Source organism: Pseudophryne corroboree, chromosome 6 (assembly GCF_028390025.1).
Source record: "Pseudophryne corroboree isolate aPseCor3 chromosome 6, aPseCor3.hap2, whole genome shotgun sequence".
NCBI classification, from domain to species: domain Eukaryota; kingdom Metazoa; phylum Chordata; class Amphibia; order Anura; family Myobatrachidae; genus Pseudophryne; species Pseudophryne corroboree.
The window spans coordinates 364,850,836-364,873,894 of NC_086449.1; the positions used below are offsets into that span (position 1 = coordinate 364,850,836).

Sequence of the window (23,059 nt, forward strand, 5' to 3'; positions counted from 1 at the left end):
TCAGGTTCATCTTTTAATTAAGAGAAAATGGATTTGTACATAAACTGTTAACCTTTTTCCAGAAGGAATGCTTGTGCAGCCTCTAAACATAGCTATTTGAGATTGTTGCTGTCCTCTAGGTTTTCCATTTCTTCTCTTCACAAATACTGGGCTATTAGGATCTACGCCTTGACATTAATTTTACTTTCAGCCCAGGATAAGTCCGCAGTGGAAGAGGGCACGCTTTGACATCTATTCATGGTGATGGCATTATGGAGCTATGTCCATACAACCTTGGAATTGCGCAGGATGATGTCCATTCCTCTCTTGTGGTGCAGAGCCTCATCTGAACATTAGTTCTGGGCAGTAATCTGCTGTTTGACACATGTTCCTTTAACACTCAGAATGCAGTACTTTTGCATCCGCAGCTGCCAATATACTGTAGGCTTAAAGGAGCTGTGTTCCTTAATTTAAAGACCGCTTCATTGTCCCCCATATGGATGAGATTAAAGGGTTTTACACACGCCTAAATATCACATGGAGTCCATTAATTAGATGCGGCGACCACTCTTCATACTTTCATTTTTGTTCTCCATTGATAATTGTTCTTGCTCCAGTATGAGAAGCTTGTTCTCTCCTCGTCCCTGTTCTGTACTCTTGGAACACTCCTGGGATTTTTTTAAAACAATATGGTGCTTCCTGTGGACATCCAGATTTTTTGGAGATCACGAATTTTGAAAGCAGAGTAGTTAATAAATTTTGTATTGCTTAGTTTTAGGGATTTTTTTTTTTTTTTTTTAAAGAAAAGTAGTCTTACTGCTTTCACAAATATAAATACGTTTTCACTATTTGATTTATAAACTGAATTGGACACATCCTTTCATTGAGAAACCACAAGGATTAATATGTGCAAGCAGCTCCCTGATATATAGCATTTGTCTACAGGAATTCTCTCCTGGAGTAAGTTTGAGGGCATTGTCTAAAGCATGGGTCTCAAGAAATGTTAACGCATTCACTTGACTCTACAAAGATCAATTTTACAAATTTACTATTAACGTATGATCCTCTAGTTTGGCAAAATAAAGCCTCTTCTGCTTACCTAAATAACATTTTCAGATACCCCAAAGCTGTGCCTAATCACGCAAAATGGTCTGATTTAGCACATATTGGACGTATCCTTTAGACCAGGGGTCTTCAACCAGCGGCCCTCCAGCTGCTGTGGAACTACATATCCCAGCATGCCCTGCCATGGTTTTGCTATTAAGGCATGCCAAAGCTGAGGCAGAGCTTGCTGGGATGTGTAGTTCCAAAGCAGCTGGAGGGCAACAGCCAAACTAGAGGATCATGTTGATTACAGTAGTACATTTTTAAAATTGATCTTTGTAGAGTCAAGTGTGCATTAACATTTTTTTAAACTTCCCTTAGTGATACAATGGCAAGTTAGTGCACAACCGCAGCCTGGGAATCTTTGGCTTAAGTGTATAGTCAGTTTTCAGGTAGTTTGCAACTTCCCATGATGCAGTGTGGGTTTTTTTTGTAAAGTTGTGTTGTAAGTTTTCACAGTGCAGTATAACTCCAAACACCACAAAGTGAGGAGGAAAATCCCATCCACACCCCTAAAGTACAGAAGGGACTGCCCAGGACTGTACTGTCCACCCCTTTGGAGACAAAGGTGATGGAGATTTGAAATGTTAAATACATTTATAGTTAATTGTTCTGATTCTATGTGCAGATACATCAGGTGAGAATATCGCTGAATCCCTGGTTGCAGAAGGACTGGCATCTCGACGAGAAGGGGTACGGGCTACAACGTAAGTACTCCTAAGTTTCAATTATGGTTACCTGTGCAGTTGGCATGTTAAGTTCTAAAACGTAATTGCCTTAATGTTTGGAGCAGCTCTTACAAAGGCAATGCTCCTCCTTTGACTTCACTGCTCGGCTAATAGAGGTTATTGGCATCTATTTAGTTACAGTGGTTTCCTTAGATTCTGAGATTTATAACTTATTTCTCTGCCCTGCTATAGCTGGGCATCTTTCTTTGGTTTGTCCAGCAATAGCAGGGCAGAGAAATAACTTCTAGGTATCCGGTCTCTAGGTCGACATGAGTTTAAAAAAAAAAAAACAACCTTTTTCATACTTTACGATCCACGTGGATTACGATTTGGAATAATAAACTGTGCAGAGCACAGCGAGGCACCTTGCCCGATGCATGGTGAGCGAACGCGGTACACTAACCACGATTCCCGGTCACTGTACGGCGAAAACGACACCAAAAAAGATAAAGACCTGTCGACCTAGAATCCTTGTTGACCTAGAGACCCTGTCGACCTAAGTGTAGTCGACCTTCAATACCACACCCTAACTTCTAACATTCCTCCAGCATCAAGTCTCTTATTTTAATCAGTGCTAAACACCTGTTAGTCTGCTCGTGGTCACTCTGCCTCCAAAGAATTCTGAAGTTGCTAAGCTACCTTCTCCTGTAAGCTTTCCTTCAGGCATAGTCAGTAGGGAATATGCCCCTTCTATATCTCCAGAATCATTAATACAGTTCCTGCTCCTAGGTCCTTGCGCATCCTTAGCGCACAAATACTTAGCCTTCAGTATGGATTCAGATACCCTCCTCATGGTTAAAACCATGTATCAAATGTTCACATTTGGAGCAGGTTTGTACTGAAATTAGTGTTGTGATTTTAGTGTGGAAATCACAAATAACAAACTGTACAACCATTCAAGGTACAAGAACTGGTTTCTTCCCAGAATAACCTTACAGTGGCCCACGATGCTCTCAAACCAGTAGCTTCCGCTCTGTGATAAAATGGCAAGAACTACTCCAACAATAAAATGGCAAGAACTACTCCAACAATCTAATCTGCCATACTTGAGTCTCTAATTTGGAAACAGCTTGGGTTCAGGGCCTGCCCAAATCTTTCCAAGGTTTTGTCCAGGTCTCTAGTTCCTTACAACACATGCTGTGTCCTTCAGCCAAGCGCAAGGTCCCTAGACGTGAGTACTGCACATCCCATATGGATGATTCCCAGTCAGACATTTCCTCTGTGGAGGACATTCTGTACCAGATGTCCAATATTGACATCACCTCTGTGCAGGAAGATCACATGACATCAGGATTGACGCTGTGATAAAGACTGTGAGATCTGTATTGCAGATTAAAGAATATGAATACAGCGTCAGCTTTGGAAGCACCCCTTTTCAAATGGATGAAGGATCGATCCGTTTTCCCAGCGTTCATGCAGTTAGATTTCATGGTGGAACCTTTGTCATGTTCTTTATCCGCTACCACCTAGGGACTGGAAGAAGTGGAGAAATGCTTCCTTCAGTTGGGTGCACACATTGCACGGTTGGTAAAGTCAACCACTCTCCCTATTCCTAATGTGGTGTCTCTTAAATACCCCACTGACAAAGTTTAAAACCCTTTCTAAAGTCCATTTTCGCCAGTACTTGTGTTGCCGTTTGCCCTGCTCTTGCTTTGGCCTGGGTATAAAAAGCCATAAGCAGCTGAGTGGATTCCTTGTCAATCTGACCTAGTTGGGCAGGGCAGCACTTGATTATGGCATCCTCTCCAAGGTCTTAACTTCATCTTTGGCTTTACATCTGGCGAGATAGTGAATCCAAAAAAGCCCTGGAGGCTGTACCCTTCTCAGGAGATGTCATCTTCAGTCTGGAGCGTAATAAAATAGTTGCTATGGTAGCAGCCTCTAAAATTGCTTTCTTACACTTAGCTGGTCCAAAGACAAAACCGTTTTCCTTTCACTCCTTTCATCCGCAGGGCAAAGCAAGGGGTCAGTTTCCTTCCAGAGCTCAGGTTTATTCCACTAAGAACCTCGGGTACAAAGGCCACCAGACCTACTGGGGTTGCCGCCAGGCCTCCAAGCTCGCCGTCAATCCTGCAGCATAACTGGGCAGGTCCCCACCTGGGGCCTTCTACTTAGCTTTGCTAATGTGTGGCTGGGAATGGTATCAGGGTAAGGAGCATAATGTCCTGGGAGTAATCCCTTAGCTTTCAGGATCACTGTCTGGTACAGTTCTTTACCACCGGTTTACCAGTTAATGTCGGTAAGGCTGCCACTCCAGTATTCCATCATCTCTTCTGACAGCAGGAGTGATAGTCCCAGTTCCATCTCCCCAGAGAGGCACAAGTTTTTACTCAAATCTGTTCCAATTCAAAAGCCAGATTCAAGACGCTCAGCGTGTTTTATCCCCCAGGTTCAGGATAGTCACTTTGATCCATCAGTAAGGCCTGGGAACTGTGATTATTTGGCCTTCTCAGACGATCAGAATGCCTAGCTACATATTCCTATACAGGAGGATCATCAGATTCCTCCAATTCGCAGTTCAAACGGATCATTTCCAATTTTGGAGCTTGCCCTTTGGAATCTTTACAGCACCGAGGGTATTCACAAAGGTCATGGCTGTGAGGGCAGTTAATCTTCACCTATAAGGTTCTGGATTCTACCATACCTGGATGACCTGATAGCCCAGTCTCAGGACATTCTGCAGTAAATATCAATGTGACACTGGACTTGCTGCAGTGTCATGGCTGGCTACTTGGTGTATTTAAAAATCAAAATGGCATTTGACATCTTTAGGAGAGACTTAAATTTAAGTTTGTGAAACGAGTGCTACGTCTCTGGACGCAGCCTCGGGATCACCTTCTTAACCATTGGTTGTGAATTGCAATGGTTCTAGGCAGCAGTCAGTCTGCACCTGACAAAGTAAACCCTGGACCGGTCATGCCTTCAAAACGGAGGGGACATGCCAGTGATTTGAAGAACGGTGCCATGTGCTGCAGCATGTCAATCACGCTGCAGGCGATGGGGCTGTGAGCAATAAATATGAATTAGGTCCACAGTTTCTCTGCACAATGTAGGAACTTAAAAATATTTTTTCCAAAATGGCAAAGTGACAAGCTTGTTGGAAAAACTAACCTGTGCAATAGCTTTCTTTCAGGAGACATAAACTAACATACTTGCTACACGAGCTTCCATTTGTTTCTTGCAATACACAGGGTTCATACCTTTTACAACAGTTGCCAAGGCCTATTAATTCCCTTGGAGTTTGTTATGCAAAATCAAAAAAGAAAATGCACTCTAAATACTAAACACCTCTAATCAGAATAGTTGTAATAAACGCTGCAATATAAGAGTAAATTTGATGAGCTTAGCATACTTTTGGCCAAAAATATGGGTCCACCAACTGTGACCAGGTGACCTCTTCTCGTGGGTCCCTAACACTAAAGCTGGGTCACACCAGACTTTGTGCAAACAATGTGGTGACCTCCCCAGATTTTCGTTGAACTTCAGATATAGTGCATATACTCTTCAATCCTTCAGAGGACCTAATGATCTATAGAGCATCAATGGGTTGTTTGCAGGCAGATCTGTAGATGCTATAACCGATGCATGGAGTGTGTACACACGCCATGATGTGGACGATTTGTCATTCCGATACGGCTCAAAACATCAAATCGTTCAAAATATCGTCTAGTGTGTACCCAGCTTAAGGTTCAAGTCCAGGGCTTGCCCTGCCAAGGCCTTCACAAGCCAACCATCCCAAGGCATCACACTAGTGAAAGGTTTAAGTATTAAAGTGTTACATTACAAAGAAGTGGCAGCAGTGTGAGTTACATAGGTGAGAGGTAATTAGTGTTAGTATTTCATGGTAATTAGGTGCTAGATTAACTTAGAGTATGATTACCCAAAGCAGCCAGGCCACACCAACCCAGAGGGCCCTGTAGCCAAACTCATCCCTAAAATTGATACCATACATTAATTCAGGATTTACCATTTGTTGTGCCTTTTCCAATATGCACTCTGTAAATGCCAGAGATCCATGCTAATTAAACACACCCATGTTCAAGTGGTAGGGGTGCTAATCCAAGCAGGAGTCGCTGTCTTCAAATGTATACAATATAGAATATATGTGGGGAGGTGGGCTTGGACTGCACATAATTTTAAATATAATTAGAGGTACTACCATGCTGAGACTTGCAGTAAATTTGAGGCATTTAGTGTTTATGATGCCATTGAGTATTTGGCCTATGCTAACTTGGGGGTCCCAGGCCCTGGATGTGACCTTTAGTGTTAGGGACCCACCAGATGGGGTCACCTTGCCATGGTGGTTTCATATTTTTGTTTGAAATGATACTAAGCACCTAATCTATGGTTATAGTACATAGTTTTATTATTTCAGTGTTTAGTATTTAGTGTGCACCTGCATTATTTTATGTGTGAAACTACAAGTCTCAGCATGGTAGCACCTCATTATGTTTAAAATTATGGCATGCAGTGTAAGGCAGATACCCCCAACCTCTGCCATTCACATATGGTAACAGAAACATTGAGGACTTTTTTAAATCAAGCGATGTTTGGTACAGGTGACACAGTAAGTTCTATGCCATATTTATTGGCTCATATCAGCTAGTAGCCTTGTACTGCTGTTGTATATTGCTACAGAAAAGTCTTTTGAAAGATTTTTCTCCCTTAAGCTGAAGAACTCCTTGCATTTTTAATGTAAATTGTCATGCAGCTTCTCAATAAAACTTTGTACACGCTTGGCTATAAAGCTACTTGGCTAGGAAAAAGTAGAAATGTGATATTTGGGGTTTGATGTACAACACTGTAGGGATAGACACAGGGCTGGCTCTGCCATTAGGCAGCCTTAGGTGGCTGCCTAGGGGTGCTGGCCACTGGAGGGCGCCACAGAATTCATCTAGCAAAATGATGGATGTCCCTGTATGCAGGTCAGTAATTAACTTTCAGATGAAGGCATGGAACACAATAAGGAGCATACAAATAATTGATGCCAGAATCCCAACAGCCAATGTCCTGAATGCTTGTAGGGGGGGGGTTAGGGTTAGGCTGCGCGCATGTTTAGGATATGGGGTAAGGTTACGATCATTCAGAATGTCTGTTAGGATGGTCGGGATGCTGCTGTCTGTATTCTGACCAGCGGCATCCAATACCCAACCCCAATTAAATAGCCCTACTGCACCCCATATACAGTATTATAGAGTATATAAAGAATAGAAAGTGAAAGTATATTGTGAACAAAGTCACATTTTGTGACCATTTACAATATTTTTATCAAAGTCCTTGAGTATTGTCCCTTTTCTCTGTATATGTATAATGATGCAATTCACCCCAGCCCACCTAGTGACCACCTGCATCTCTCCTCCAAGAGGCGGTGGTGGTGTTTGCAGGTACTAGGCTGAAGCTTTGCCTAGGGTGCAGTGAGACTTTGCACCAGCCCTGGATAGATACTGTGTGCCTTGGAAAAGCAGCACTCATGTATATGGTGGTTAGGATATTATGCTGAACTGCAGTTTTAAAATTGTAGTCCTATATTTATCCATCAGAACATAGACCCTGCCATAGATATCTTCCTCGTTATGCACATATACAAATCTTGATCAGTAATGATCCCACTTGATTACTAGTAATTGTATAGCTTTGTTCTGCAGTCAAGTCTGCATATTAAACATTACGGTGGAATGGCCTTTCCATCTTACAGAGCACAGATTTACAATAGTCACTTAATTAGATCTCATTAACCCCACCATAGCTCTACCATTTAGCTTGCAGAGCTCCTGTTCCCTGCAGGTTATTTCAGAATGCACTAATAGTACACAGACGTCATTGAGCTGTAATGTGCTTGGAGGTTTTTAACATACTGTTAATAAGACATTTTGCTCGAGGAGCAGCTTGACTGAGAGGAGCCGTTCAGTTAGCAGACTAATGCAATCATCTAATTGGCTTTCATAGATATAATCTCACTGAATAGATTAAACTACAATCTTTTCATTCTGCACTGTGGAGAAACCAGATCTAGTTCCAGATGGGTGGACAATTAAAACTTTGGTCTAGCTGGGTATATAAATTCAGATTTGTCCCTGCTAAAGTCCTCTGACAAGGGCTTGTATTTGTTTGACTCCTTCAATTAAGCCCATTAAAATAAGATTTTGTTGCAATAACACCTACAAATGAAATAATTAAGTTTCCCTGAAAAGTATGCTGTACAGAATGTATTTTGTTTGCATGCATTAAGGAGTAGTGATGGTAACAGAATGATTTTAGTGTTTCCTGTGACATTGAATGTGTGCAACTGACTTTTTGTCATCGCAGTCCTGAGCAGAACAGATTGGTGGAGATTGAAGAACAAGCCAGAGCTGCAAAGAAGGGAGTTTGGAGTGAAGGGACTGGCTCTCACACAATCCGAGATCTCAAATACACAATAGATAACACCAGGCATTTTGTGGACTCCATGCATCAGAAACCAGTTAATGGTAAGGTGGTGGAGTGGACATCTCTGAACTGTAATTGTTACGGTTTCCCTTTCTTTACAGGTTTTTATTTGCATAGCATTGCACATAACCTTAAAGGGTGTGACTAATGTGTGACAAAGTTGTTAGAGCACTTTGAGACACTTCTGACTCTGACTAGCTTCCTTAAATTCTGTTTGTCCATAGCTTTTACACTTATCGGTATGCGTATGTGGGGTAATCATACTGGCTAATTGTTACATGCAAATCAAATGCATTTTTTAGGGAGAATTAATTTGTTTTTACCATGGCTGGCTATAATGGGTGGCCGATGGAGCAATTAGGATGTTGCTTCAATCAATACCCACGTTTCTGATCACAGCCTCTTGAGGCGACTAGCAGAAATGTGCAAAAAGTCCATGGTTTGGTCTCTTAAACGGCAGTTTGGGTGCTTTAAACAGGACTTTAGATGGGTTTAGCGGCTATATGTGGCTAAACTTAGTGCTTTTGGGTGTGGTAAGCACCATAATTAGCACCCAAAACAATTGACCTACTCCATTGGGCGCCCATTATTGCTGCCCAAAAAGACCATTTAATCACCACCTTCATAATTTACAGCACATTAATCTATGAATCTGTTATTTCTCGGTATTAAGCATCTTTCTTCTGTATAGAATAGTTGCCGTGTGACACAAATTGATGGTGAATGGGTATAAAGGACCTGTTCCAGTGGAGTTGCCAACCTTTGTGCTATGATTTGGAAAATGACAGAGCTAAGGAATTTCCTGTATGCCTCTTCAGTGCTTCAAATGGATTCCATGGAAAATGGTTACACAGCTAGAAAAGGAACAGTGCCATTTTCAGTTAGTTCTATACTGTTTAAATCAAATTAAATGTAGAGAACACTAGTTGTTGAGATACACAAGTTAATGGTATGACAACAGGAGATAAATCGAGCTGCAAAGCCTCAATACAGGCACCAGTGAACAAATATATCCACCAGTGCCAATAGCCATCTAGAATATAATTATAGAAGCATCAGGCAATCTAAATGTCCTTAAAAATATTAAATGCACAATTACATAAATAATAAATAAACAACCTGGTTTACAAATGTGAAAATCTTTATGCTTACAACAGGCTTGGCTAATCTGTGTTCAGTGTCCAGTGAGCTGAGAATTGGCAGATGGCATTTAACACTGATTTTATATGAAACTGAAGGAACCTTCAGATTCCACTGCAAAAGATTTTAGGAAAAAATGTAACCAATTTGTCCTGTCCTGCAGTAAATCTAGATGCTGTTCAAGACATTACTCATTATGAACTACACTCTGGTAGACATGTATGCAGGTCAAGCTCACACCTATAAACAGTCTTTACCAACAAAATTTGCAGTGCTAAATTATGATTGCTAATCTGCAACTGATCAATGATGGCTACTATGTTACTGCTGTTGTGAATACCAGTGTAGTGCTGCGTTTGAGGTTAGTCTGTTCTCATTGCCTCCTCTTTACAATGGCCAGCACGGTTGGTAACAAATTGTATGCCGTAGTAACTGGTCCTTTCCCAAAGGTTTCCTGTTACCATACATGTTTCTCTATCCAAAGTCATGACTACAGAGGATAGTTTATGCAAAATCTTGTCTGGCTCTGGTTTAACTACAATATATTATGACATTTATACAAAAACATTTTCTAAAGGTTAGAATAAATAGCTTGTGTGAACGGTTTATTCACCTGAATGAATTATTATCACTTGAATATTGCAACCATATACGAACAATGAATACACTCGAACATCTTGCCCAAAGTCCTTATAAATTCACTTTAGAAACCTATACATTATCCCATTTTGGCCTGCATGGGTAGTTTCCTACCCATTTTTCAAGATTTTGAGGGATGGCTGATTTTGACCAAACTGAAAAATTTCACCAGATTTTTCTTAAAATAATGAAAATCATATTGAAGTGCTAGGTAGAAAACAACCCACCTGGGCTGAAATGGGTTTTAAAGTAAGTGTAAAATGATTGTGCAACTGAAAGAAGGGTATTTGGATATTTTAATTATAACCCTTGTCTGTAGTTCAGGAGTCTCCTCTTCCAAGATTTCCACCACAAGTAAATTATCAAAATAGTTTATTTTCTGTTGGCATAGTTTTGGCATTTATGCTTTATATGAATGCATAACAATTGCACAAAGTGTTTAGATTGAAGATGGCAACTATTATCTAGACAGTGATCTAGTTGTGATATATCTTGATGTGTCTTTATATATCTAGCCTTAATATGCCACACAGTGGGAGATGCCTGGTCCCATGCAATTCTGCTAGCATAAGGTCTTGTTTGCTGAAAATACCTTACGCAAAGCAACTAGAACGCACCAGAAGACGCTGCTGATTAATTTGATTTGTGACGCATGTAAATTGTGTGCGACTGAGTCTGTATACAGAGCACAACAAAACTTGTATGTGGAAAAAGCTGCAGCTGCTACAATGCAGCACTTTGTGTAGAGTCAGACTTGGTTATACACAGGTACAAGTGTCAAATATCACATTAATCAGCAGTGTCTCCTGGTGCTTACTTGTCACATCACCATGCGACTAAGATGCATTTTTGGCACGGACTGCCGGATCTTAGTCTCTCGGGACCTGTTGCGCCTGGTTAGCTGTTTGGTGAGACTGCAGCAGTAATGTATGAAGACCTATCTGAACACCAGTGCATTATAGACTAGGTTTTTTTTTTTTTTTTTGTTGAAACTGAATGTCTACTGATTTTCCATAGACAGCCTTTTATGTTTCCTGTAAGATAGTGGTAGCTGCGAATGTTTTCCATTCATTTTTATATAGCCGGTTTATTTCACAATGACCTGTCTAAAAGCTCTTCAGATGATTGGCTTGGTTGTATAGGTAACCTGGATTAAGGCCTGTATTACATGTTTTGAATAGCAAAGATAAAATTGAGCTTTACTTAATCCTCAGATTTAGTGCTGCATCACCTGTAGTTGAGACAATTTATGTGTTAAGCACATAAAAAGCAGCAGCTTTTTTTGAGGATCATGTATGTGGGGAGTTTGGACGAGATCTGTATTTCTTTAACTTTCCATATTAGCAGTGCATAAATATAGGTTTAAAAATGTGAAGTAGCAATTATAATCCTGCAAAGTGCTGCTTTATGGGGTTCTTAATGTTTGTACAGTTACTTGAATGGGTCTTTGACGAGCAGTTCATACTGAACGTCATTGCCATAAACTATGAATACCTGTTATATTTAGATCATGCTTAAATAATTTTTTTAATACTTGGGAACAGATTGTGGGAAAATTCAACTCTTTTATTATAGTGCAGCTCATACATTATTCTTTTTGTGCTGCTGGGTGATGCTGCTGAGGGCACCCATTATTTGTTTGCTCCCTCTTAAAGAGGGATATGAATTCCACCCAAAGGTGGGCTTTTGGGTGGCCAAACGTAAATGCTTCTAGTAGTTTGCACAGGTTTATCTGCTTTGCGCAACTAAACCTGGAATATTGGTAATGGGAGCTAAGTGACCCTTACCCAATGGTGCTTAGCTATAGAGTACCTAAACTTAAGGCAGGAGCTTAGGGAGTGAGAAAACAATTGAATTGCCCCCATAGTCTACATGCTATTGTGTCTAGGTAATGCTCAACTTTCTGGCAGCTCATTTTATTATAGACTGTGCTCTGTAACATTTGACTGAATACAGGTTGAGTATCCCATATCCAAATATCCGAAATACGGACTTTTTTGAGTGAGACTGAAATAGTGAAACCTTTGTTTTCTGATGGCTCAGTGTACACAAACTTTGTTTAATACACAAAGTTATTAAAAATATTGTATTAAATGACCTTCAGGCTGTGTGTATAAGGTGTATATGAAACATAAATGAATTGTGTGAATGTAGACACACTTTGTTTAATGCACAAAGTTATAAAAAATATTGGCTATAATGACCTTCTGGCTGTGTGTATAAGGTGTATATGAAACATAAATGAATTGTGTGAATGTAGACACACTTTGTTTAATGCACAAAGTTATAAAAAATATTGGCTATAATGACCTTCTGGCTGTGTGTATAAGGTGTATATGAAACATAAACACATTGTGCTTAGATTTAGGTACCATCACCATGATATCTCATTATGGTATACAATTATTCCAAAATACGGAAAAATCCCATATCCAAAATACCTCTGGTCCCAAGCATTTTGGATAAGGGATACTCAACCTGTATTGACACCCTGTTCTAAAAGCAGAAATAAGTGTGCAAAATACATGTTCTTTATAGACCGTTTTATTCTAGTCTGAGCTCATTGATAGCCAAACAGTGAACTACACTTAGATGAACCTCTCCTATAGGAAGAATGTGGTTGTTTTTCATGTATATTTGTATAAATACAATAATATTGCTTCCCCCCTCTCCCCTCCCCCAGCTGTCATAGAACATGTACGAGATGGTAGTGTGGTGAGAGCGCTGCTGCTTCCTGACTACTACCTGGTGACGGTTATGTTGTCTGGAATAAAGGTATGGCACCCCTGAGGTTATGTAGTGCTTAGATTTTAGTGTGACGATACATATTTATGTTCTCTGCATAAAATAGTTGTATGTAACTTTTTCAACATGCTGACTGTTTAAGCTCCATTGATGCAATTGAAAACCTTATTTGGAGCATATTGTAAATACTATGGCAGGTTGTTTCAATGCTTATTTGGTTTAAGATTATAACATTTTTCATTTGCTTGTAAAAGGAAAATCCGTACATGCAAGTTTTTTAACATTAATTTTATCTTAAATATATTGGAAATAGTTTGTTGCTTACCAAGTCTTAAGGTCATTTTATACATTTTGGAATGGTATTGGCTTTCAAAATATCAAATGTTTTATGTATTGTTTCAGTATTTTGTTTGAAATATTTTCAGTGCCCAACCTTTAAGCGAGAAACAGATGGCACCGAGTCACCGGAACCCTTTGCTGCTGAGGCAAAGTTTTTTACCGAGTCCCGTTTGCTGCAGAGAGATGTGCAAATTGTCCTGGAGAGCAGTCACAACCAAAATATCCTGGGCACCATACTTCACCCTGTATGTATCAAGCTGGTCATAACAGACTGACAAACTTACAAATGTCTTACCCAATCTAGTATCTAAACTGTTTTTATCTTCTTGTTTGCACCAAGTCTATCTATAGCACAAGGTCTTTTCATTTTTCTCTGTAGAATGGAAACATTACGGAATTGCTTCTGAAAGAAGGCTTTGCACGTTGCGTAGACTGGTCTATAGCAGTGTATACCCAAGGCTCTGAGAAGCTCCGTGCATCAGAACGGTGAGTTGTTTTTTTTCTTATTTCCCCTCAAATGTTTGTTGAAGCTAGTATTTCCCTCCCACTGGAAACACCCTTTAAGTGGTAGATCTGCCTTATGGCAATGTTCAGTCAAGAATCATCGTGGTTATCTAGTTTTGTCTGCATTCTGATTAGTGTAGTAGTATTTCTGAATACAGAAGTTTGAGTATCGCTTATAAATCATATATCTGTATGTTAAGAACTTACTGTAAGTTAGAATGCTGCTGCAGTTTAATTTTCAGAGCTGGGGCATAGTTACAGGAGTTTATTTTTTTTGATGAAAGTAAAGTTCTGATTAATGTCTAGAGTTGCAGATGTTCTACATGTGTGCAGGGGCATACACATTTTGAATAGCGAATAGCAGAACTAAAATGCTAGAATTAATGGTTAGTGAATTGGCTCATAAAGTATGGGTACTCTTCAGAACTATACCTTTCAAACTATCCGTTGAACATCTTGCCTATGTAATCAGTGCATGCTATTATTCATTGGCTCCCAGCAGGTGTTTCCACCGATAAAACAGCTGTATGCACTTGTAGGATCAGGCACTGAATGAGTCCCCAGATAAAATATACAGTTTTGGGTGGTTGGCACTCAAGAGTAACTGTTCTAGATCTAACATTTCATATCAGTCATGCATTTCCATATGTACATGACTCATGAGTTTTTCATAATGGACCTTAACTTTCAAGCATCCTTGGGATTTGGATCACCTGAGCAGGTTGAGGAGGCTTTCTTCACTGACAATAAGAATCTCACTAACCTTCCCTGCATCTAAGGAATTAAATGTTCTGAGAGCGCCTGGGAAAACCCGGAGAAAAAATTTCAGATCCCTATACAGGTTTTGGTTGCTTTTCACTTTCCTGAGGAGGATAGGAAAAAATGAGAACCTGCTCATTGTTGACGCGTCTGTCTCCAGACTGTCCAAAAATGTGGTTTTACCTGTTCCAGTATCTACCGCGTTAAAAGAACTGGCTGATCTCAAAATTGACACTACGCTCAAATCCATATACACTGCTTCGGGGGCGATATTACATCCTACTATTGCCTGTGCTTGTATTTCTAAGGCTATAGTAAAGTGGTCAGGCACGTTACTTGAAGATTCAAATACATTGGATAAAAGGGACGTTGAATTATTTTTACGTAACATTTAGGATTCTGCAGGATTTATGGTGGAATTCATGAAAGACCTGGGTTTGATGGCTGCAGGGATATCTTTCATGTCTCTTGGCTCGCAGGGGACTTTGGCTGCGCCAGTGGTCTGCCGACGTGGAATCCAGGAAAAGTGTGGAGAACCTACCCTACACAGGTCAGGCTCTTTGGGAAAGCGTTGGATGCATGGATTTCCATGGCAACCGCAGGTTAGTCACCTTTTCTTCCCTCAGCTGCACCTACTATGAAGAAACCCTTTTCTGCAGCCAAGTCAGTCCTTTTGGGCTGTCAAATCAAGAAAGTCCAAGCCGTCTTTAGAGGAGGTCGGGCAAAATCCAAGAAACCTGGTGCTGCAGGTTCCCAGTAGCAGAAGCCCGCTTCAGGCACGTCAAAGTCCTCAGCATGACTCTGGACCACGCAGCCTGGAGGTAGGGCCGGTGGGGGCGAGGCTTAGACGATTCAGCCACATCTGGGTGTCGTCCGGCTTGGACCCCTGGGTACAGGATATAGTGTCCCAGGGGTACAGGCTGGAGTTTCAAGAAACCCCACCTCACCGATTCTTCAAATCAGGCTTGCCAGTTTTGCTGGCAAACAGGGCTGTCCTGCAGGAAGTCAATCAAAAGTTTGAAGAGTCACCGGTCATTGTACCAGTTACACCTCATCTGCAAAACAAGGGTTACTGTTCAAACCTTTTTGTTGTAGTAAAACCGGATGGTTCCGTCAGGCCCATTCTGAACTTAAAATCACTAAACCCCTTTCTGAGGGAGTTCAAGTTCAAAATGGAGTCCCTGAGGGCGGTGATATCAGGTCTGGAAGAGGGGGAATTCCTGGTATCCCTAGATATTAAGGATGCGTACCTCCACATTCCGATTTGGCCGCCGCATCAGGCTTTTCTCCGATTCGCACTGTTAGATGTTAGACAGTCATTTTCAGTTCCAGGCACTGCCATTCGGCCTCTCCACGGCACCGGGGGTGTTCACCAAGGTGATGATGTTTCTCCTCTGCAGATGGGGTGAATATAATCCCGTATCTGGACAATCTGCTAATAAAGGCTTCGTGTACAGAGGGAAAAGGTAGCAGGTGCACTATCTCACACTAGCTCAACCTGTAGTAACCAGAGGCACTTAGCATATTCCTGCGATGCCCTGGGGTTGTCTGGCTGGGTGGCTCTGGGGTGTCCTGCCCCCCGGACCTGAACCCCTATAGTTAGTGTTAGGGACTTACCCAATGAGAGGCTACCTTGATGCGGTTGGCAAGCTCATAGCCCTGGCCAGGAATATGCTAAGTGCCTCTGGTTACTACAGGTTGAGCTAGTGTGAGATAGTGCACCTGCTACCTTTTCCCTCTGTACACTTTACTAAGTCTCAAGCAGAGTAGCACCTCACTACCTAATTAAGGTGTGCAAATTAGTGCCCTTTTCCCTCAATAAAGGCTTCGTCCAAGGAGAAGCTGTTGCAGTCCATTGTTCTCACGACTCGTCTGCTCAGGGAACACGGTTGGATCCTAAATCTTCCAAAGTAAAATTTTGAGCCGACCAGGGGGTTGTCCTTTCTGGGAATGATCCTCGACACAAGTGCAGAGGATGTTTCTTCCGGAGGAGAAAGCGATGGTGATGCAAACAATGGTCCGGGATGTCCTGAAGCTGGCCCGGGTTTCGGTCCATCAGTGCATTTGCCTTCTGGGGTAGATGGTAGCCTCTTACGAGGCTCTGCAGTACGGGGGGTTTCATGCTTGGCCCTTCCAACTGGATCTCCTAGACATGTGGTCAGGATCTCATCTACACATGCACCAGAGAATACGTCTGTCGCTGAAAGCCAGGATTTCACTCCTCTGGTGGCTGCAACTACCTCATCTTCTGGAGGGATTCAGGATTGGGTCCTTCTGACAACAGATGCAAGTGGCTGGGGTGCAGTCTCTCAGGGGGAAACCTTCCAAGGAAGGTGGTCAAGTCTGGAATCAGACCTACCAATAAACATTCTGGAATTAGGAGCCATCTACAACAGTCTTCTCCAAGCGGCCCATCTTCTGCAAGATCGAGCCATTCAGGTGCAGTCGGACAATTTAACGAAGGTGGCTTACATAAACAGACAGGGCAGAACGAAGAGCAGAGCTGCAATGTCAGAGGTAACCAGAATCATCCTCTGGCCAGAAAAACACGCGTTGGTGCTGTCTGCAATCTTCATTCCGGGTGTAGACAACTGGAAAGCGGACTTGCTCAGACACTATCTCCATCCAGGGGAGTGGGGACTCCATCAGGAGGTGTTCGCAGAGGTAACAGATCTTTGGGGTGTACCTCAAATAGACAGGATGGCCTCTCATCTCAACAAGAAGCTTCAGCGGTATTGTTCCAGGTCGAGGGACCCACAAGCCGTGGCGATGGACGCCCTAGTGACTCAGTGGGTGTTCCAGTCGTTGTACCTGTTTCCTCAACTTCCACTCATTCCAAGATTTCTAAAACTCATAAGGAGAACAAAAGTTCAGGCAATCCTCATTGCTCTGGACTGGCCAAGAAGGGCTTGGTATGCGGATCTCCTTGATCTACTGCTAGAAGAGCCGAGGCCTCTTCCTCTTTGGGAGGACCTGCTGCAGCAGGGGCCGTTAGCTTATCAAGACTTACCGCGGCTACGTTTGACGGCATGGAGGTTGAACACCAGATATTAGCTCGGAAGGGCATTCCGAACAAGGTTATTCCTACCCTGATACAGGCTAGGAAAGGAGTTACGTCTAAACATTACCATCTTATTTGGAAAAAATATGTATCTTTGTGAGTCAAAGAAATTTCCTACGGTGGAACTGGGACGGTTTCTCCTCTTCCTGCAAGCAGGTGTGGATATGGGCCTTAAGTTGGGATCCGTAAAGGTCCAGACTTCGGCCCTATCCATTTTCTAGCAGAAACAATTGGCTTCCCTCCCTGAGGTTCAGACTTTTCTGAAAGGGGTTCTGCACATCCAGCCTCCCTTTGTGCTGCCTACGGTGCCCTGGGATCTTAACGTGGTGTTACAGTTCCTCCAATCGGATTGGGTCGAGCCTCTACCGTAGGTTCAGGTCAAGTTTCTCACGTGGAAGGCTCACTTTGTTGGCCTTAGCTTCTGATAGACGTTTGTCGGAGCTGGGGGCTTTGTCTTGTAAGAGCCCCTACTTGATCTTCCACGAAGATGGAGCTGAGCTCCGGACACTCCGCAGTTCCTTCTGAAGGTTGTTAGCATTTCATATCAACCAACCTATTGTGGTGCCAGTTGCTACCGACTCCTCAGTTTCATCAAAGTCCTTGGATGTTGTAAGGACTCTGAAAATCTAGGTGAAGAGGACTGCTAGTCACAAAATCGGACACTATTTATGCCTTATGATCCCAAGAAACTTGGGTGTCCTGCTTCTAAGCAGATTATCTCTCGCTGGATCAGGTTCACTATCCAGCATGCGTATTCTACGGCAGGATTGCCGTGTCTTACATCTGGTAAGGCCCACGCTACTCGTAAGGTGGGTTCTTCCTGGACGGCTGCCCGGGGTGTGTCAGCTTTAAAGCTTTGCCGAGCAGCTACTTGGTCTGGGTCAAACACGTTTGCAAAGTTCTACAAGTTTGATACTTTGGCCTCTAAAGACCTGAAGTTTGGTCAATCAGTTCTGCAAGAGCCTCCGCGCTCTCCCTCCCATTCTGGGAGCTTTGGTACATCCCCATTGTACTAATGTGGGCCCCAGCATCCTCTAGGACGTAAGAGAAAATAGGATGTTAATTACCTACCGGTAAATCCTTTTCTCGTAGTCCGTAGAGGATGCTGGGCGCCCGCCCAGCTCTTCGTGATCCTGCAGTGGTTACTTAGTTCAGTACTGCCTAGTTCTTGGTTGAGTATTGTTTTTTTACTTGGTAAATAATGTTCAGCCGTTGCTGATATTTCAGGCTAGTTAGCTTGGTTTGCCTTGTGTGTGAGCTGTTGTGAATCTCACCACTATCTGTGTAAAATCTTTCTCTCGAAGTTGTCAGTCTCCTCGGGCACAGTTTCTAGACTGAGTCTGGTACTAGGGGCATAGAGGGAGGAGCCAGCCCACACTCTCAAACTCTTAAAGTGGCAGTGGCTCCTAGTGGACCTGTCTATACCCCATGGTACTAATGTGGACTCCAGCATCCTCTACGTACTACGAGAAAAGGGTTTACTGGTAGGTAATTAAAATCCTATTGTATTACAAAGCATATATTAGTGATCGCGGTTACAAAGCAAAATGAGGGTTTAACTTCATACTAGGACCTGTGGTTTTGGAGCAAGGTATGGGTCTGGTGATTGTCTGCATGGTTTGACTGTGATGTGATGATGATATCTGGTAACCTTGGTCTAGATCAGGCATTCCCAACCTCTTTCCTCAAGACGCACTAAGGGGGATATCCAATTATCCCTGGAAAAACATCGGGGAAGTTTTTCAGACTTTCCGATGTTTCGGCTAATTGGATATCCCCCTAACTCTATTTGTTTTGGTGAGATCCAGGCTTTAGCACAGATGGTTCAATAAAATAAGTACTAATTAAGTCAGCTGTGTTCAATCATGGATAGCACTAAAACATGGACTTGGAGTGCCTTGAGGATTGAGGTTGGGAATACCTGGTCTAGATTTTGACAAATGTTCCTGGTGTGCCTGGCCCTGGTAAGATTATGTAGGATTCACCTGCTGTTGGGTTACATGGGCAATTGTCCCGAAATAAAGCCTAATGTTGGCTACACTAATCATTTTACGTGTGGCTGCTACTGAATTATGGTTTATTCAACTTTTCCTTTAGTATATAATTCAAGTTTTTGAATAGAAATACCTGATACCCCAGTGTTTATGAGCTGGACATTGGTTCCCAAGAGGAAGGTTTGAGAACAAGACCATCTTAAAATAGGAGGCTCATGCTGACTTAAATGGCTACTACTTTGCATCCTTGCATGGGGGAAGCAGGTATAATTGGGACTCAAATTTAGTGACTTCTTTTTTTGTTTAACCAACATGGTAATGGTGAAAGATTCAGTATGTACACCAAGACATTATAGGGGCACATTCTACATATTACTGTTTACTAATGTAATGAATCTTATTTATGGTGTACTTTACAACATTTTCCTGAGCTTCTTGGGAGCCTAAATACGTGATGCTTGAAAAATGATTGATTTCCAAAGCAAGGTTTCTTAAGCATAATTATTAAATTCCTAAATAGGGGCTTGTCTTCAGCATAATCAAGCTTTCTTTCGGATAAGTAGATTCGTGAAATATTAAATTGTGTTGCCAAGGGAATTTCAAAGATTTAATTTGGTCAATTGTGCACTTTTTCTATAACATTCCATAGTAATGACTCTGCAAGTGATAGCTTAAGTAGGGAACTATTTTCTGCCATGGAACAATTTCAGCTGCCTTAAGCTGAATGTTTAGTATTTGCATAAGCAAAAATCCCTTAAGTACTAGAAAATGGAAAAGCGTGTAGTGTAATTCCACAAATCTGCTACTGATCTTACGCCTTTAGATGAACAGACATGCCTTTTATCATTTGGTTGCTGAGACTGGTCCCAGTGTTAAAGTGAAAATGTCTTATGATACAGAAGAGACCTACCACTTGTGTGTAGCAGTTGGGCCTTATTAAGCATCTTGAGCCTTTTAAAATTAAAAGTGAACTGTCTAATTTTCTATAAATAAAGCTACTAGGTGAGCAGTAATTTGCCTCTTGTAGAATTGTACTGGAAAAGCTTGGTAAAAACCTAAATTAGCTATAAGGATACCTCTATAGAGAGGCCAGCTAGTTTAACTTAAGTGCCTCTATTATGGCACTTGTATTACGTGTTACGAACACCTTTTAAGAAGCTATTGTGCTTGTTCAAGATACAGTACTTGTTAACGAACTTGGTTCCTGGGTATAATGGGAAATATTGGAATGAGGATGGTTTTATTGATATGGTTACAACAAATTTTGATGCATTTTTTTTTTTTTTTTTTACCCACCAATAGTTTTGCCAAAGAACACAAAACACGGATCTGGAGAGATTATGTTGCGCCAACTGCAAACCTGGACCAGAAAGACAGGCATTTTGTTGCAAAGGTAATTGCTACATAGAATACCTGTTAATAAAAGAAGGTATTTTGTATGTAAAAGTTACTGTGGAGTTTGTATGTTTATCCCATGTCTTGGAACAAGAAAACAGGCTGCGCAAAATAACAGGGAAAAATAATGAACCTGAGAGCTGACGTATGACTGAAAAATGTATTATACAATTGTCACTAAAACCATATATAATGCAAATGCATAAAACATTAGCTAAAATATAATTAGTACCGTTAGATAATGTGCTGGAAGAACAGATATTATGTTCAAGACTGATATAAATTAATGGTATCACTCATGACGAAACGCATTAGGATCCTGCATATGCCTTCACCTTGCATCCGGTATCCATCTCTACAGCCAGCAGCATTTTACCAGTGTATTACACACCGGCTTCATTACTCCGCGGGCGGCCGCTTTCCAACACGTGGCTATCTCACCTCCGTTACCCGCTGGGCATCACTACAATATCCTCTCTGGACAGTACAACTGTGGGCAATGCAGGACTCCTAAACCGAGGACGCTTGGTCGGACCAGCCCTTCTCCTTTCCTTTGAGAGGTATTTCTATACACTTGTGTGATTGAACTTTCCACAACAAAAGTTGAAGCCGCTGTTATATGAGACTGTCACAACTGCACCCATAATATCAGTGGATAACGGAATGGTGGTTACTGATATCCATGTGGATACTTCTATAATAAGAGACTGCTACTTTTTTACACGCACTGGATACTTTATTCTGCTGATAGTGATAACATTAATTCATATCAGTCTTGAACATATCTGTTCCAGCACATTATCTTAAAGTACTAATTATATTTTAGCTATTGTTTTATGCATTTGATATATATATATATATATATATATATATATATATATATATATATATATATATATATATATACACATATACACACACATATACACACACATATACACACACACACACTAGGTGATTCATCGCGCCCTACGGGTGCTCTTCACAGTCGTAAGGGGCTACGCCCCCTTAACCCTTGCACACCTTTGTGGCGTGCAATATTTTTATTATATGGAGTATTACCTCCAATCATAATTGTGAGTGGTTAAATATTGCATGGACAAAGGGCGTGCAATGGTTAAGGGGTCGAAGCCCTTTGCAATGGGGTGAACAGCGCACGCAGGGACTGATGAATCACCTAGTAGGTGCTTTGGTTGGGGGAGTGGCAGGTGCGGGGAAGATGCGGATGGGATCCGGGGTGCCACGGGAGGGGGCAGGGGTGGTTGCGGTGGTGCTGCAGGTGGAGGAGGGGCTGGTGCAGTGGTGCCGCAGGAGGGGGTCCGGAGCCACCGCGGGTGGGGGAGGAGCAGTCGCGGGGGTGCCCTGGGTGAGGAAGGGGGTCCGGAGCTACCACGGGTGCTGGAGGGTGTGTGTGAGGGTGCCGCGGATGGGGCCCTGAGGTACTGTGAGTGAGGGAGGGGCGAGTAATGCTTCTCCTGCTTCTCCTCCTGTCAGCAGCTAAGCTGCTGTCCTCCCTTTGGCAGTGGCTCTCCCGGAGACTCGCACAGCAGCCAGTCACTATTGTTAGCGCCGGTGTCCCAACGCGCCGCATTACAGGGAAGATGATGCACTCAATAAACTACAGCTCCTAGCAGCCCTAAGGGCCGGAATGCTTCGGCGCTAAGGGCTGCTGGGAACTGTAGTTAAGGGGGCATTACACGTGTACGCATCACTGGTACAGGGGGGCGTTACGTGTGTAAGCATCACTGCTACAGGGGGCATTACGTGTGTAAGCATCACTGGTACAGGGGGCGTTACGTGTGTAAGCGTCACTGCTACAGGGGGCGTTACGTGTGTAAGCATCACTGGTACAGGGGGGGTGGGGGCGTTACATGTGTAAGCGTCACTGGTACAGGGGGTGTTATGTGTGTAAGCATCACTGCTACAGGGGGTGTTACTTGTTTATGGTCACTGGTACAGGGGGCGTTACATGTGTAAGTGTCTCTACTACAGGGGGTATTATGTGTGCTGTGCAAAGTATGCAAGGTTGCCAATTTATAGTTTGCAGGGGGGTGCCGAACACTCTAGCACCGGCCCAGACTGCACACCCACGGCACTGCACTGTCATGTCACCTTTTACATTGATTCAGCGTCCAGACATTACCCTCCGCAATATCACTCACTCTATCCGTTACATTAGCCATCTCGGGGCTTCCAGGACAGCAGCCCAGGTGCTGTGTTGCGGAGTCAGGGGATCTGGGTGCGGC

General features: G+C 42.4%; 1 protein-coding gene across 1 annotated transcript in view; it reads left to right on the top strand.

Annotated features, from left to right (window-relative positions):
- The window catches only part of SND1 (staphylococcal nuclease and tudor domain containing 1), a 1,401,087-nt gene that overhangs the window by 53,968 nt on the left and 1,324,060 nt on the right, over positions 1-23,059 (top strand). Inside the window, exons 4-9 of the mRNA XM_063926687.1 lie at positions 1,712-1,790; positions 8,118-8,278; positions 12,700-12,791; positions 13,187-13,345; positions 13,480-13,586; positions 20,721-20,811. Coding sequence (XP_063782757.1) covers positions 1,712-1,790; positions 8,118-8,278; positions 12,700-12,791; positions 13,187-13,345; positions 13,480-13,586; positions 20,721-20,811 — 689 coding nt within the window. The remainder of the gene's footprint in view (positions 1-1,711; positions 1,791-8,117; positions 8,279-12,699; positions 12,792-13,186; positions 13,346-13,479; positions 13,587-20,720; positions 20,812-23,059) is intronic.